Here is a 15217-nt window from a genome sequence, read left to right as displayed (position 1 = left end):
AACCTGCACAGCTATTATGTATTCAGAACAACACACTGTGCTCACAGCTGTTTTATCAGGATATTACAAGTATATTTTTGGCTCATTCTAGAAGTGTTAGCAATGTTATTTAATTTTTTTCAGCTCATAATTATTGCATAAGGTATGAGAGGCTGAGCTATGTAGTGAATATAATAATAATTAAATAAATAAATAAATATACACTACCGATTTTATGTTTTTTAAAAAGAAGACTACAGTAAAAACAGTAATGTTGTACAATTTAAAAGAACAGTTTTATGTTTCTGTATTCTATTTGAATATGATTTAAAATGTAATTTATTCCTGTGATGGCGAAGCTGGAGTTATTCCTCCAGTCTTCAGTGTCACATGATCCTTCAGAAATCATTCTAATATGCTGATTTGCTGCTCAATAAACACATTATTATTATTATTATTATTATTATTATTATCATTGTTGAAAACAATTCTGCTGCTTGATATGTGGAATCTTTTGTGGAAACCGTTATACTTTTTTTCACTTTTGATCAATTTAATGCGCCCATGCTGAATAAAATCTTAAAAAACTGACCCAAACTTTTGAATTATAGTGTATATTAATATTAATAAAAGTATTAAAGGGTTAGTTCACCCAAAAATGAAATTCTGTCATTAATTACTCACCCTCATGTCGTTCCACATCCGTAAGATTTTTGTTCATCTTCGGAACACAAATTAAGATCTTTTTGATGAAATCTGAGAGCTTTCTGTCCCTCCATAGACAGCTACGCAACTACCACTTTCAAGCCCCAGTAAGGCAGTAAAGACATCATAAAAGTAATCCAAGTGACTCCAGATGGGTTTGTGTTCCAAAGATGAACGAAAGTCTTACAGGCTTGGAACGACATAAGGGTGAATAACTGATGACAGAATTTTCATTTTTGGGTGAACAATACCTTTAAGGACACAAACTGCCATTGAAATGTTTATTTTAGCTTAGCTTAAACTTTGTATTGACCAATCAGCATCCAAAACCAAAACTATTTGCTTTATATCAGCCCTTATACAATGAGTAGTACCTGAGGTGGGCGGCAGTTGATCATAGTCTTGAGGAGCCCTGAACGGCGTCTTCATGTTGTCACCAGTTAGTCTCCGCACGGGAGGATTAGGAGGCGAGTTATTCAATGTGTCTATGAACGTGTCTGTGAATCACACTGGTAATTAGACACCAATACAACCCCAAATACAGCAGTATTTGATATTTATACTACATTAATAGTCACAGATACGTGGGATTTGGCCTTACCAGGGCTGAGCAGGAAGTGGTCGTGTCCAGACGAGGGGCGGGCAGGTCTGGGGTAGGGTGAGGAGGAGGAGGGTTCTGTGAAACTGTTTCTGATGGGGGGAGGAGGAGGAGGAGGCTGGGACGGAGGAAGAGAGTTGAACGGGTCTTCCATTGGAGACGCTGAGAGAACAGAGAGAAAGAGAGAGTGGTTGAGTCTTTCTACATGCCTCAGCAGTTCCTCTTCTCACCAACAGATGGCGCTAAAATATCATTCAGACATGAACTGAATGTCTTCTGAATTTTTTGTTGATTGTTTGGAAAGAAATTAAGACTTTTATTCAGCAAGGATGCATTAAATTGATCAAAAGTGACAGTAAATACTTTAACATTGCTGCAAAAGATTTCTATTTCAAATAAATGTTGATCTTTTTAGACTTTCTATTTATCAAAGAATCCTGAGAGAAATGTATTAGTTTCCACAAAAAATATTACCACAGCTGTGTTCAGCAACTGTGTTTTCTCACTGAATAACAAGAAATGTTTCTTGAGCACCAACTCAGCATATCAGAATGATTTCTGAAGGATCATGTGACACTGAAGATTGGAGTTATACTGCTAAAAATTCAGCTTTGCCATTACAGGAATAAATTACATTTTAAAATATATTCAAACAGAAAACGGTTATTTTAAATTCTAATAATTTCACAATAATACTGTTTTTACTGTATTTTTGATCAAATAATTGTAGCCACAGATGATTACCGACCAAAGTGTAAATCACTAAATTAACAGATTTACAACTTGTGTGAAACAGAAACAGAAACAGTGTTAATGTTTTTGAGAAACAAAGTCTTTCTTTTGGGAAACTGCATTTTTGTTTCAATTATTTGGCTAAAAGAATACATTTTAATGACTAAGCAATTGAGAAAAAGTGTTACGGTACTGTATTACTGTAAGTTTATGACAGTAGTATGACTATGAATTAAACTGAAAGGCAAATTGATGTCTTCATGAATCTGTCGATCTAAAATCAAACAAGCTAAATACAAAGATTTATGGAAGTGAAGGTGAATAAACGTAAAAAAATAATTCATCTTAAGTGTCCGAATAGAAGCACCACACAAACACACCTCAACTACATCCAAAAGCTCATATAATATAAGCTAATAATAAGATTTAGTGACTCAATAATGAATAAAGACTGCATTTGTGTTCGCAGCTCATTTTGTGTAACCTAGTGCAATAGTAAAGGCAGAAACCAACAAATGAACACCACTGAACAGTCTGCTAATCAGGCAACCAATGAAATTGAGGCGCTGTGTCATCGGCTACCTTGAGGGGGCAGTAGAATGTCGTAGTCTGAGGGTGTCCTGTTATGGAGGGGGCACTGTGTGGTGTGAGCCACACCCGAAATCAATGAACCAGAGTCAAACCCACCTGAGAAACACAACACACAGTTATACTGACCTACAAAATGGCCTAAACGCCATGTCTGACTTCAACAACCACTGGCCGCCACATAAAAAAAAATTTATACTTTAGTCCCTGATGCTACAAACACAAACAAACTCCCACAATCACACTAAAAGATGGTTATACAGAAAATGAAGATGACAGATGACTGTGTGTGTGTGTACTCTATATCTGTGTGTGTGTATGTTCTCTCACCATGCTCTGGAGGTTTATGTTTCTTTATGTCTGTGGAGAGATCCGACAAGCCATTTTCTAAAGCCCTTTATAGAGAAAAAAAAAAAACATTTAATTTCGGGTGGGATGCTAAAACAGTCATTGTTTCACTATTGTGTGTGTGTTTACCTGTTGGGGATGCGGAATGGGATGCAGACGGGTGGCTGTGTGATGCAGACGGGATGTGATGATGGAATCTGATACTCGTCCTCCACTTTGTCCGTCAGACTCCGGTGGCTTGTGAAGGGGTTGGTGTGTCTGTAGATCACACAAAACTTATTACATAACATGTACAGGCACAAATGACAACACAGAATCAGAACCACGCAATCCCATGATGCTTCAGGCATAAGATGGGCTACAGATCAGGCCCTAAATTTAATTTTATGTGTTCACCTAATTCAAAAGTAGTTGCCACAATGTTTGGCAAGTTGTAAGTGGCTTGGGAATTCAAAATGGTTGATAGGGTGTTCTAGATGGTTGCTAGGTGTAAAAAGATCCCACACTCTTTAATGTATTAAAAATACTTCTAACACTTAAGCCACATCATAGCAATGTAATTTTGAGTATTTTGCTTTGTGGTTGCTAAAGGGTTCAGAGTGTTTATAGACTATATGACTATATTTTGGTCTATATATTGGGCTCGTTCCCTCCTTCATTGCAAGTCTATGGGAGCAGACCTTCACTCAAACCACATGATTTGAGACATGATTCATGTACCATGGAAAATTTTAAACAGATCTGAACAACTCCCTAACTCCAAATATGAATTATTGCATTAGCAAATACTCAAATGAAACCACCTCATGTGCTCCCAAATTACAGCAAAGTGTGGAATTACCATATGTAAATATTTACATAGATGACAGCATTGTAAGTGATGCCACAGCACTCTTGGAAAAAGGCTCTTTGACGGGGATTTGGACGAAGTTCTCCACCTTCATGCTGACTCACTGAAACAAGCACTCTGCAGTGTGTGAGCTGGTCGCTGTGAGATTAGCCAATTCAATCACGTAATGCTCTAACTAAAGAGTCACAGGCTGGGCTGAAATAGGCAAAGACGTCCAATATTTAAACGGACTGGCACCTACTGGGGGGGGTTTAACTAGCTCTTGCTGGGATAAGATGGGCGGTTTTCCAGGCAAACCTTAACTGCTACCGCAATGCACCATTAGAGGGCGCTTTAGGCACTTCATCTCCCTGTGTTGATGAAACGATTCATTAAAAGATCTTTTTCAAGTGTTTCAAAGTGTTCCTTGTTTCCAAGACATTAAGAGAGTGTTTATGGATGTACATTTGCCAAGTCTTTAACAGAAGCCAACCATAGCAGTGTGAAAACACCTATGAGTGAGGGAGATGACAGGTTCACAAGTTTTGCTTTCTTTGAGGAGGTGGAAAGTGCCCTCAACAGTTCCAAGTTAGTGGTGTGTTTATGTTTCTGTAAAGTAAACATATGTTAATGTGTGTGATGCCCATCACAAACAATCCAGTGTGCCCAGAGCCAGCGGAGAATATATATATTTACAACAGATCTTACTGGTTCTCAAATCTGATTGGCTGAGAGGTCATTCCAGCCAAGCAATATTCTACCAGTATCACCACGGGAACCGTTTCACCATTTGAATCACTCTGCTTTCAGCATTCTCACAGCGAGTGTCATGGTGGACAAGCAAACCCACCATATTTTTATAGATGCTACAGTTATTGTGCCACGGAACGTAGTTTAAAGAATTTTTTCAGGCGAGAATTTAGTTGATTTTTGAGGCCTCTATAGACAGCAATGCCATTTAACTTCTCAAGATCCAGAAAGGTACTCAAAGCATATTTAAAACAGTTCATGTGAGTTCAGTGGTTCAATCTCAATATTATAAAGCGACGAGAAAACTTTTTTGTGCGCCAAAAAAAAAAAAAAAAAAAAGACTTTTCAATGATATCTAGTGATGGCTGATACTGCTTCGAATCTTTTGTTTCGAATCAGTGATTCGGAGCGCCAAAGTCACGTGATTTCAGCAGTTTGGCATTTCGTTAAATGGCACTGCTGTCTATAGAGGCCATCAGATTTCATCAAAAATATCTTAATTTGTGTTTCGAAGATGAACGAAGGCCATATGGGTGTAGAACGACATGAGGGTGAGTAATTAATTACATAATTTTCATTTTTGGGTGAACTAACCCTTTATGGGGTTTTTTAATAGAGAATGTGATACATTCAAATAACAATAACTCATTTCTGATAATTTGCTCATTGCGACTCATTTTACACTCATTTTGACATTTATATATACACAATACAGTAATTTCAGCCTCTATAAACACACTGACGCAGCTCTATGGACAGATACACCACATAGACACACAACACTATTCTTCAGGGCTCTAAACAACAGCCATTGTGGTTTCCAGAACCTCGGTTTCATTTGTCAAAGTGGTGACAGAAACACAGTTTTTCTTGTAGCAGGAACTGCTGAGAGGAGCAGAACAGTGTTGCATGAATGAAGCCATTAACACTGACAACCAAACCAATGACTAGAGCTAGGGTGCCATGGGTGGTAGACAGGACATTTCTATGCAGTGTTGTGAGTGTTTTCTTTAGACATTTTATCAACCCTATGACAACATTCTGAAACAGCATAGCAATGTAAAAAATAGTCTGCTAAGGTGTTTAGACTGAAATCCGCTCTTTACCAACTGTGTAGCAATGTATTAACAATAAGCAGAAGCACTTAGCAACAGCATAACGATGTACTGAGTAGTTTTTAGTATGTTGCTATGCAGTTACTAAGGCATTCAGTGTTTTAGAACACTTTATGGACTGCACAGCAACACACCACTCCATATCATCATACTGACGGTATTTAGAACACCTTAGTAACAGTATTTTTTTTTATTATTATTATTATTTTTAACTGAGCAGTTTTTAACTTGCTGCTAAGCTGTTGCTGAGGTGTCTTTTTTTTTTTTAGATGTTGCTTTGCAGTTTCTCAAAAGTCAATTTCATTATTAACCAGGTAAAAAACGCAAGTCCAATCACTTAGAAAAGTAACAGCGTATCTCTCTTGAACAAGCAGCATAATGTGAGGTATCATTCATGTCTGTAGTACAAACGGTGCAAGATAAGAGGCAAAGTTTACTATGTTCACCACTATTCTTGACTATCTAATAATAACACCCTGAGCACAATATAAAGGAAAGAAAGAGCATAAGTGTTTGTGACAGAAGAGAAAATATGGCTTGCTGCTTGAAGTGCAACCCCTCATATGCTGGTCCTGCTTAATTCCCTCAAAAGCCCCACAGGAAGTCCATCACTGCTGTGTGTGTGTGTGTGAGTGTGTGTGTATGCCTTTATGTTTGTTTAAAGAGCACATGCTCTCCGGATCCTGGTGCTCTTGCATAATTGGTGCACATGTGTCCAAACATTGCTGTGTGTGTGTGTTGTTCTGACAGACCTCTAGAGATATACAGGATGCAGCCTGTGCACACAATCCTTGGATCACATTAACACATTCATTAAGTCCACATGATCTTTTTGTCTTTTCACCACAAAAATCACTTGCGAGAATGTAATAATTCAGTCAACGAACATCACAAAAGCAGATCAATGAGCAAAGCAGGGAAAGATGCTCTGGATTGGCATTACAATGAGATCAGCAATTCCACAGAAAAACACAGTGCTCAAGAGCCGTAAACAGGTAATTTGTAATCATATGAAGACGATGTGAGTGAATTGGGCAGGGTAAACAGTCAGTTGTTTGTTTGGTGAGGCTCCATTCAGAATAAAGAGACAGATTGAGCTGCTTTACAGTGATTATGATCAACATGGACACAAGAGCCACAGCAGGGCTCGAGGGATGGGAGTGGCACGTGTGTGTGTGTGTGTGTGTGTGTGTGTGTGTGTGTGTGTGTGTGTGTGTGTGTGTGTGTGTGTGTGTGGCACTCACCTCTGGTTATGGTCCACAAGGGGAGGGGAATGACGCAGAGGGGGGACGTCGTAGTCGTCACCAGGTAACAGACCGTTGATGAAAGACTGCAGAGAAACACATGCAGACAAACACGCAATGTTAAAAAAAACAACAAGCTATTTATGATAACTAATTTATGGATGTAGTTCTCAATAAGAAACCTGACATAAAGATACAGATGATATCCATATGGGACATATTCATAATAGTTGTTAGATTATTTGTCATATAATCTTATAAATATCCATGGAATGGTGGACTGATGGGTAGATAGGAGAAACGTTGGATGAACATATGGATAGAAAGAAATACAGATGGATGGATGGATGGAAAGGAGTGATGGATGGGTGGATGGATAGAAATATGGATGGAAAGGACTGATGAATAGCTGGATAGATGGATGGATGGATGGAAAAGGACTGATGAATAGCTAGACGGATGGATGGATGGATGAATGGATGGATGGATGGATGGATAGAAATATGAATGGAAAGGACTGATGAATAGCAAGATGGATGGATGGATAGAAATATAGATGGAAAGGACTGATGAATAGCAAGATGGATGGATGGATGGATGGATGGATGGATGGATGGAAAGATGGATGGAAAAGGACTGATGAATAGCAAGATGGATGGATCGATGAATGGATGGATGGATAGAAATATGGATGGAAAGGACTGATGAATAGCAAGATGGATGGATGGATGGATGGATTATAGATGAAAAGGATTGAGTAAGAGAGAGAGAGAAGGAGAACATTAAAAGTATTTTCACACAGATCATCCTTGTTATTGGGCCTCATTCATGAAACACGAGCAGAACGAATTTGTATGTAAATCATTCGTAAAGCCGTTCTGGCATAAATTGCTGCTCCCTAATGGTGCGTAAAACATTCAAAAGTTCTTTGTTCTTTTAGGCAAACTGATAACACTGCATTTTGATAATATTTCACAAGTTCATTGGCCCTGTCTTTTTTTAGTTGAGAGTTAAAAACTGCTCAACTTTGGGTAAAATGTAGCCCTCGTCACTGTCAATTTTTACCCAGCCGTCCAATCACAGTGGAGGAGGGGCGGGACAAATACTACACCAACCAACTATCCTACTTGTACAACAATGGAGAAGTTAATATGGCTGGTTACTGCATTTTTATATTCAGTAATACTCTTTAAAATGAGATAGGCACATTACTGCCTGGCATATTCTGTATCATCATAGCAACTAAAGCATCTCAGTTGGAAAAACGCTGGGCCTCCAAAATGCTCTCAAACACCATCAGCTGGCCGTTTTCAGAAGAGCGCCTGGCATTTTTTTAGCTGGCTAAAAACACTTTGGTGGACACACGTTAACTGAATATTTATTGTTAAACATATGGCCAATTAGTCTCTTTAGCATGTTATTGCAATATACTGGAGCCAAACTTGAGAATGGAGCCCAGAAGATTCCACAGCGTTCCTGGACATGTAATTTGCATAGTTGTAACTCATGGGCGGGGATTAAGCATCCTATTTACAAATGATTGGAATTCATTAACATACACACGATTAAAGGTGCTTTATGTAAGAATGACAGCTAATGGTTGAAATGGGTACTGCAGCCCAAATTCAAAATATTGTTTGCCCCGCCCCCTCCTCCTCAGACTCAAAGCTCTCGCGGGTTGCCAGTTTGAAGACACGCAACAGAAGCGAGCTCAATTGACATTGGAAGGCGAGGAGACTTACACACTGTAAGATAATTAGTTGATTTATTGATTTATGATGAATTGATATCGTGTTTTAATATGCTCCCGTTCATAGAGATTTTTAGATGAATGCTGAAAGCTTTTTAGGTCGGGTAGAATCTGCGATCTCGGTCCCAGTTTGTTCGCTGGCTTCCAAGACTGCAATTCGCTGCATGTGTTTCCCGCCAACTGGCAACCAGGGTGGCGAAATACTATTGGGTAAATTGGCAACATGCGGTCTTGCACAGACCAAAACAAAAACAGAAATTCTGACACGGAATGCAAATTTCAAAGTAAAATAACTGTAGCAATAGTTTTCAGAGAAACGAGTATGTGAACACAGCATGTTTAATAAATATCTGAAAACATATTATGGTATTTTTATGCTTTAGTACAGTCAAAAACTTACATAGAGCACCTTTAACTATCAAATCAGATGATTACGAAGAGCTTGTAAATCCAGAGGATAGTTTTAGACGAAGGTCCATTTTAGGTGCAAATTACTCCAAATTTACTCATATATTTACGAAAGTTTAATGAATGAGGCCCTATGTGTCTATTGAATGAACTAGAAGGATCTTCTAGACCTCTATCATGGAGCTCTAGAAGCCTCAGATGTCTAAACAGTTTATTTCACAGATCAAGAGCAGTGTGTGATGCTGCACACTAGCTGTGGCCTGCAGGCGGTGGGCTGAACTGAGCTGTGTGGGCTTGTGACGGGAGAACAGGGGCCAAACTCTCTGTGCCCACACTGTGACACTAAATGAATCCATACACTGACATGCCAACCAGGGACAGAGAGAGAGAGAGAGAGAGAGAGAGAGAGAGAGAGAGAGAGAGAGAGAGAGAGAATTTTACAGTCCATTGGTGGTTACATATAATTGCACGTTGCAAACCTTAGTAGAACAAAAAGATCAAAAAAATCCACATGCACTTCAAACAACCCAGAACATCTCAGAGAAGTTCTTAGTTTCCAAAAGAGCTTTAATGAGAGACCCGCTGCAGCTTTGCAACCAAATATTTCACTCTCTCCAATCCCCTTGTGCAGAACATGCGTATTTAATACATAACCTATAAACTCCCAGCGAGAATATGTGTGTGTATTTTGCATTCTGGTGCATTAACCTAGATATATGCAAAAACACATGTCGGGGTGGGAGGGCAAGTGCTGTAATAACGAAAGGCACTGAATGCGTTTTAAATACCTCCTTTTTTAATGCCAGGGCCAAAGACAAGCACTACACACAGCCAAATTTCACAGCCCTGCTTTACTGCGAATATCGTCACTGTTGCTTAGTAACAGCCATGAGCAAAAAGTGAATATTTATGGCTTAAAATAGGCATGTAAGGGCTTGTGAATGAGTACAGAGGGTTCTAGGTGATTTCGAAACACAATGTCCAGTCATTTTTCTGCTCTTATCTCATGTTCTTGACTCTGCTTATCAAAGAAGGACATTCCAGCCCTAATATAAAGTGTCGCTCTCCAAAACGAGCTCATGTGAACGTGATCCGCATGATCCAGAAGGAATGTGTGTGCGTTCCTAACCTTACTACACTCTGACTGTGCATTCAGTCTGTGGCTGGTCCGGTTCAACCCCAAGTCCGCACCAGAGCAGCTGAGGGGTCTCCCGTTGATGTGCGCAGGGGCAGCGTGGGCGAGTTTGGGTGAGCGGTCAGCAGCAGACGTCCTGCAGTCTGACAAAGCAGTGCTGTCTTTAGGGCTCCAGGCCTCCAGGGGCGCTCTAGGGTCCCTGGGAAGGCCAGACGAAGGGGTGACGAGCCAGGCGGCCCGGCCTTCTTGAGGGATATGAGGTGGGCGTTCTGGCGGAGGAGGAGGAGGGGGGTCTCTCTGTGGGGGTGGGGGGGCAGGGAGGGGCTTGTCCTGTTTTCTGGACATGCCTGGAGATGACTGCAAAGAGAAAAGAGAAATATTAGAACACAAAAATTAAATTGAGAATCAAAATATTTATCATGATCAATAAGATACCTTGGGAGAGCCTGTGGGGCTGGGAGCAGGAGAGCGGATGAGATCAAGGCGGGGCGGTACGGGAGGAATGTTTAAGTGTGGGCCCATGTGATCTGCAGCGGTTTTCCGGCGTTCACACACAGGGGATGAGTTCGGAGACATTATCGGCGAGTTCTGGATCTCCATGGACTGCGCAAAGAAAGAGAAAAACACTAATGGTGATTTATGTCATATTTATTAGGGTTTGAAAAGACAAGCACCTTTTTTATTATTGTTCATATAGGGTTTCTTCATATCCATAACCTTAAGATTAAAATTTTGTGCATAACTCATCATGCATTTTTTACTTTCTAAGCAATAAAAAAATCCCCTAGAATTACACTGAAGTTCAGATCACAGTCATATCTTGGGACAATTATTAAGAAACTGCCTTGATCGGTGTTCTCAACATTTTTGAGACATTATTGTCAAAGATAATATTCAAAAGATATTTAGGCCCCCAAAGATATTTCTGGTACTTCTGCTGTACTGACAATGACGTAATGAGATTTATAAAATAATATATATATATATATATATATATATATATATATATATATATATATATATATGTGCATGTATATATATATTATTTACCTAAAGTATACTGTAAAAAAGAATTGTTGGTTTAACTGTTGGTTACTTGGTTGTCTTCAAATTTTGAGTTCATTGAAATTACAAGTTTGAGTTAATACAATGAAGGCGATTGGTTTAATAAACAGAAACTCAAAATATTGAAAACAGTATAGAAAAAATGTGGTGATAAATAATGAAAATAATTTTTACAGTAAAATATATAAGAAAATAATTAAAATAATTAAATTCCATAATTCCAAAAGGTTTTAATAACAGAATGTTTTTCAGGGTTTACACTTTATTACCAATAAATTTACATTTACAATTTTCTAGTCATTTGTAATTATGGAGATTTTTATTTTTTAAATATTTTGACTTACAAAAATAACAGTTTCCACCTGATAAAATATTTTAGAATTTGACATAGCTAGAGAAATTCATATTCATTATATTAATTTCCATGACTTCTCCAGGTCTAGAATAACATTCTTAAAATAAATAATTTTTTCGAGAGAACAAATTAAAATGAGAAATATGATGCCAGTTGATTTTGATCTTGATTTTATCTGCTTTGGCTTATTTTAAAGCTTGTTTTGTCTTATTTAAAATTATTTTAAACCATCTTGAGGTCCCCTTGGACGTTTGTTGACCCCTAACCATGGGTCCTGGCCTCAGTTGAAAACCACTTATCTAGAATTCACCTTGCAACCACCAAGAATCCCCTAGCAACCAGATAAAAACATTTAGAGGCACCTAAGCGACCACATACAGTAGCAACAGCCTGGCAATCATCCATCTGATTGAGTTTTACACAATCAAGCAGCACTCGTTTTCTTTCTTTTTTTAGAAAATCTAAAATCAAGATAAATACAGAAACACTCGATGTTGCACAGGTCTTGGTTTTGATTGAGATAAAATGCTTGAAATAAACACGACAGCAGTACAAAGAGAAGAAAAATGACAAACTCATTATTACCCATCATCATGATTGCGTACAAAGGTATCCTAATGGCCTATTACCTCCATGAATTGCTTCGGGCAGGTTAAGGTATTCAACTTCCTAATCAACTAATAGTCTCATTAGCATATCCATGAACAGAGCAATTGCAGCTGGACAGCTTTTGTTCATAGTGCACAAAAAAAAAAAAAAATGTACAGGGGGAAAGCGCTGCTAATTAAATTTGCTAAAAAAAAAAAAAAGATAAAGAAAATCAAAAGGTGAATAACATAAGCTTTGTGCCCTACTCTTAGTACAAACAAGTTCTCACTCACTGGGAAGCCAATATCCTCTACATGTTCTCTTGCAAGGGCATTATGGGGAGAGAAAAAAAAAGTAATATCTTGCATTTCTATTTAAAAACATTCCTGCCAGAAGGTGCCCTCTATTGCTCTCCAAGCTCTAGCATTTAATGAATCTACTCAGTGGAGCTGCGGAGGCTGTGTCCTCGTAAGGCAGGTTCCGACAGGTTTCTTTTTCTAATAAAAGAGACTGACATTTATGCTGGTGAAGAGTAGGAGGCTCTTGCACCTATATAAAAGCAGGATATAGGTCTCTTTGAAGTCCAGTGAAGAATGAGATTAAAACCACTAGAAAAAAAGAAGATTTGTCATGGAATGACAACAGTGATGAATGAAGTCTTATCTACTGAGCAGGTCTGGGCAGAAACAAACTTCTAAATACTTGTAAACGTGTGATAACAGACAGTGATTTGACTTAAAAATCAACATGAAATGCATTCAACACGTATTCCAGAGTGAAAAAAACAAAAAGTAGCTCTGGGTTTGATTTTATCAATCAGGAATTGACTGGGTCATGAAAAGTGGGCATTGTATAGCAGAATGGATGGGAAGGATTAAAAAAATAAGAGGGCTTGGTGAACTCATCCGAAAAAGAAGGTTGTGTCAGAAGTGAACAAGTTAATAAATTTAGATAAAATATTACGTGGTCAATAATTTTTATTGTCTTTTTAATAACATGCCCTAAGATCAATAGGGAACAATATTAATATTATCATGAACAAATATTAAGCGTACAGAATTAATAAGAATTCATATTCAATACATATTCACTACCGTTCAAAAGTTTGAGGTTATTAAGAAATTAATACTTTTATTCAGCTAGAGCACATTAAATTGATCAAAAGTGATGTTATAAAAACTTTATATTTTAAATATATGTTGTTTTTTATACTTTCCATTCATCACAAAACCCTGAGAAAAAAAAAAATCTATCATGGTTTCCACAAAAATATTATACTGTTTTCAACATTATGAAATGTTTTTGAGCACCAAATCAGCATATTAGAATGATTACCGAAGGATCATGTGACACTGAAGACTGGAGTAATGGCTGTGGAAAAATATAAATAAATAAATTTTATATATATATAATAATTTATATATATATAATTTATATAATTATATATTTATTTATTTATATTTTTCCATCGTAATATTTCACATTGTTACTGTTTTTACTGTATTTTTGATTTAATAAATGCAGCCTTGGTGAGAATAAGAGACTCCATTCAAAAATATTTAAATAAAAAAAATATTGATGCCAAACTTTTGAACAGTAGTCTAAGTAATTAGGATCAATTTTCATATGTTGGGAATCTCATGGATTTTGTACCTTTTTGATGTGGTCAATGACCAACGATTCCTCTCTGTCATCATCATCGTCCAGGTCCAGCATAGGGGAGCTGAAGTGGTCCAGGAAGAAGCACTTGGCCCCTTCATTGCGTGGGTCAAATGGATCCACAATGATGGGCTCAGTCCCTTTGATCTCACAGCGACAGAATGGGCAACCCTGACCATCGGAATCCTGCAGAAAAGAGTCGAGGACACACTGAGTGAACTTTAAAACACCAGCGCACACACTTGTAACGTGCACTCTCAAACATACACACACAAAGGCTCCAACACTTGTCCAGAAACCGTCTCTTACTCAAAACAGACATGAGCACACGCACACGGTGTAGTACCTCTGCTGATATCAACCTCAACGGTTCTGGTCTGCTTATTTGTATAGTGCTGTAAACACTGACAGAATGTTGTGGAAATATGCCTTGGCCATGAGGAAACTCTTTACTGGCAGGATCTGAAGAGCCATGTTTGATTACAAACAGCTGGAACGCACATGCTACCCCCTCAGGCCGGGTACCGAATTTCTCTTTTTCGATTTAGGAAACTGCAAAGCAAGACAGACACACACGCAGGCCACTCCGCCATGTCGCACGGCTCCGTACAGCCTGGAGACGGCTTACACATGGCAAAATGAACAACAATCATCTTTCATTTCCTCTATTAAACTCTGAGAATCAAAGTGTGTCGATATTTACAAGAACAAAAGATGATCATGGCTGCCATCTGGTTGAGGGGTCATGGAAAGACATCAAAGCATCGTTTGAAACCTAATCCTAATTAGAACCCTTAAACAGAAAGAGAGAAACACACCCGAACTGACTCGGCATAAAACAAGGCCATTAAAATGAGAAAAGAGTGAGATTTCTAAGGGATAGTCACCATCAAGACTTCACTGCTGTGTGTTCGTAAACTTACCAGAAAAATAGCAATGAATATTAATGTCCCTTCCAGCTAGGAAGTGAGATGATACTTCTCTCGGCTCTCAACCGGTTCAATTGTTTATTTAATGGTCAGGTACCTTTTATAGGCAGGTGACAGGTTAAAAGGGAAGCCACCCTGGCTGTTTTATAACAATAAGAGGGTGAACAACAGCACAGGAGATTCAAAAAGTCACACAAGCACTAGAATTATGTCTCTTGTTATCCAAGAATGGACTCGTGATGGACCACAGCTAAGGCCTTTTAGATGTCATTTTAGATATGTTGTGACAATGTGTGTTCAGTGACAACAATTCTAACCTGAAAGAAAGATGACATCCTTCTTCACATATTCTCACACTAAAATATGGAACAAACAAGTAAACACTTGCATCTAAAATTAAGTAACACGTCAACTACAAACATGCTCCACTAACATTTCCC

At 38.2% G+C, this 15217-nt stretch overlaps 1 protein-coding gene across 2 annotated transcripts in view; it reads right to left on the bottom strand.

The window, feature by feature from the left end:
- cblb (Cbl proto-oncogene B, E3 ubiquitin protein ligase) overlaps positions 1 to 15217 on the bottom strand; it is a 75803-nt gene that overhangs the window by 1872 nt on the left and 58714 nt on the right. The window contains exons 10-18 of one of the 2 annotated variants that reach the window (XM_051909235.1): positions 13843 to 14034; positions 10617 to 10784; positions 10176 to 10538; positions 6889 to 6974; positions 3080 to 3208; positions 2933 to 2997; positions 2597 to 2701; positions 1286 to 1444; positions 1059 to 1181 (exon numbers count right to left, since the gene is read on the bottom strand). In XM_051909235.1, coding sequence (XP_051765195.1) covers positions 1059 to 1181; positions 1286 to 1444; positions 2597 to 2701; positions 2933 to 2997; positions 3080 to 3208; positions 6889 to 6974; positions 10176 to 10538; positions 10617 to 10784; positions 13843 to 14034 — 1390 coding nt within the window. The remainder of the gene's footprint in view (positions 1 to 1058; positions 1182 to 1285; positions 1445 to 2596; positions 2702 to 2932; positions 2998 to 3079; positions 3209 to 6888; positions 6975 to 10175; positions 10539 to 10616; positions 10785 to 13842; positions 14035 to 15217) is intronic. The other variant, XM_051909236.1, reaches the window with a different exon arrangement.

This window comes from Ctenopharyngodon idella, chromosome 10 (genome assembly GCF_019924925.1).
Source record: "Ctenopharyngodon idella isolate HZGC_01 chromosome 10, HZGC01, whole genome shotgun sequence".
Lineage (NCBI taxonomy): Eukaryota > Metazoa > Chordata > Actinopteri > Cypriniformes > Xenocyprididae > Ctenopharyngodon > Ctenopharyngodon idella.
The sequence above is the reverse complement of the archived record's forward strand: the minus strand, read 5'-3'. Positions and strand labels throughout refer to the sequence as shown.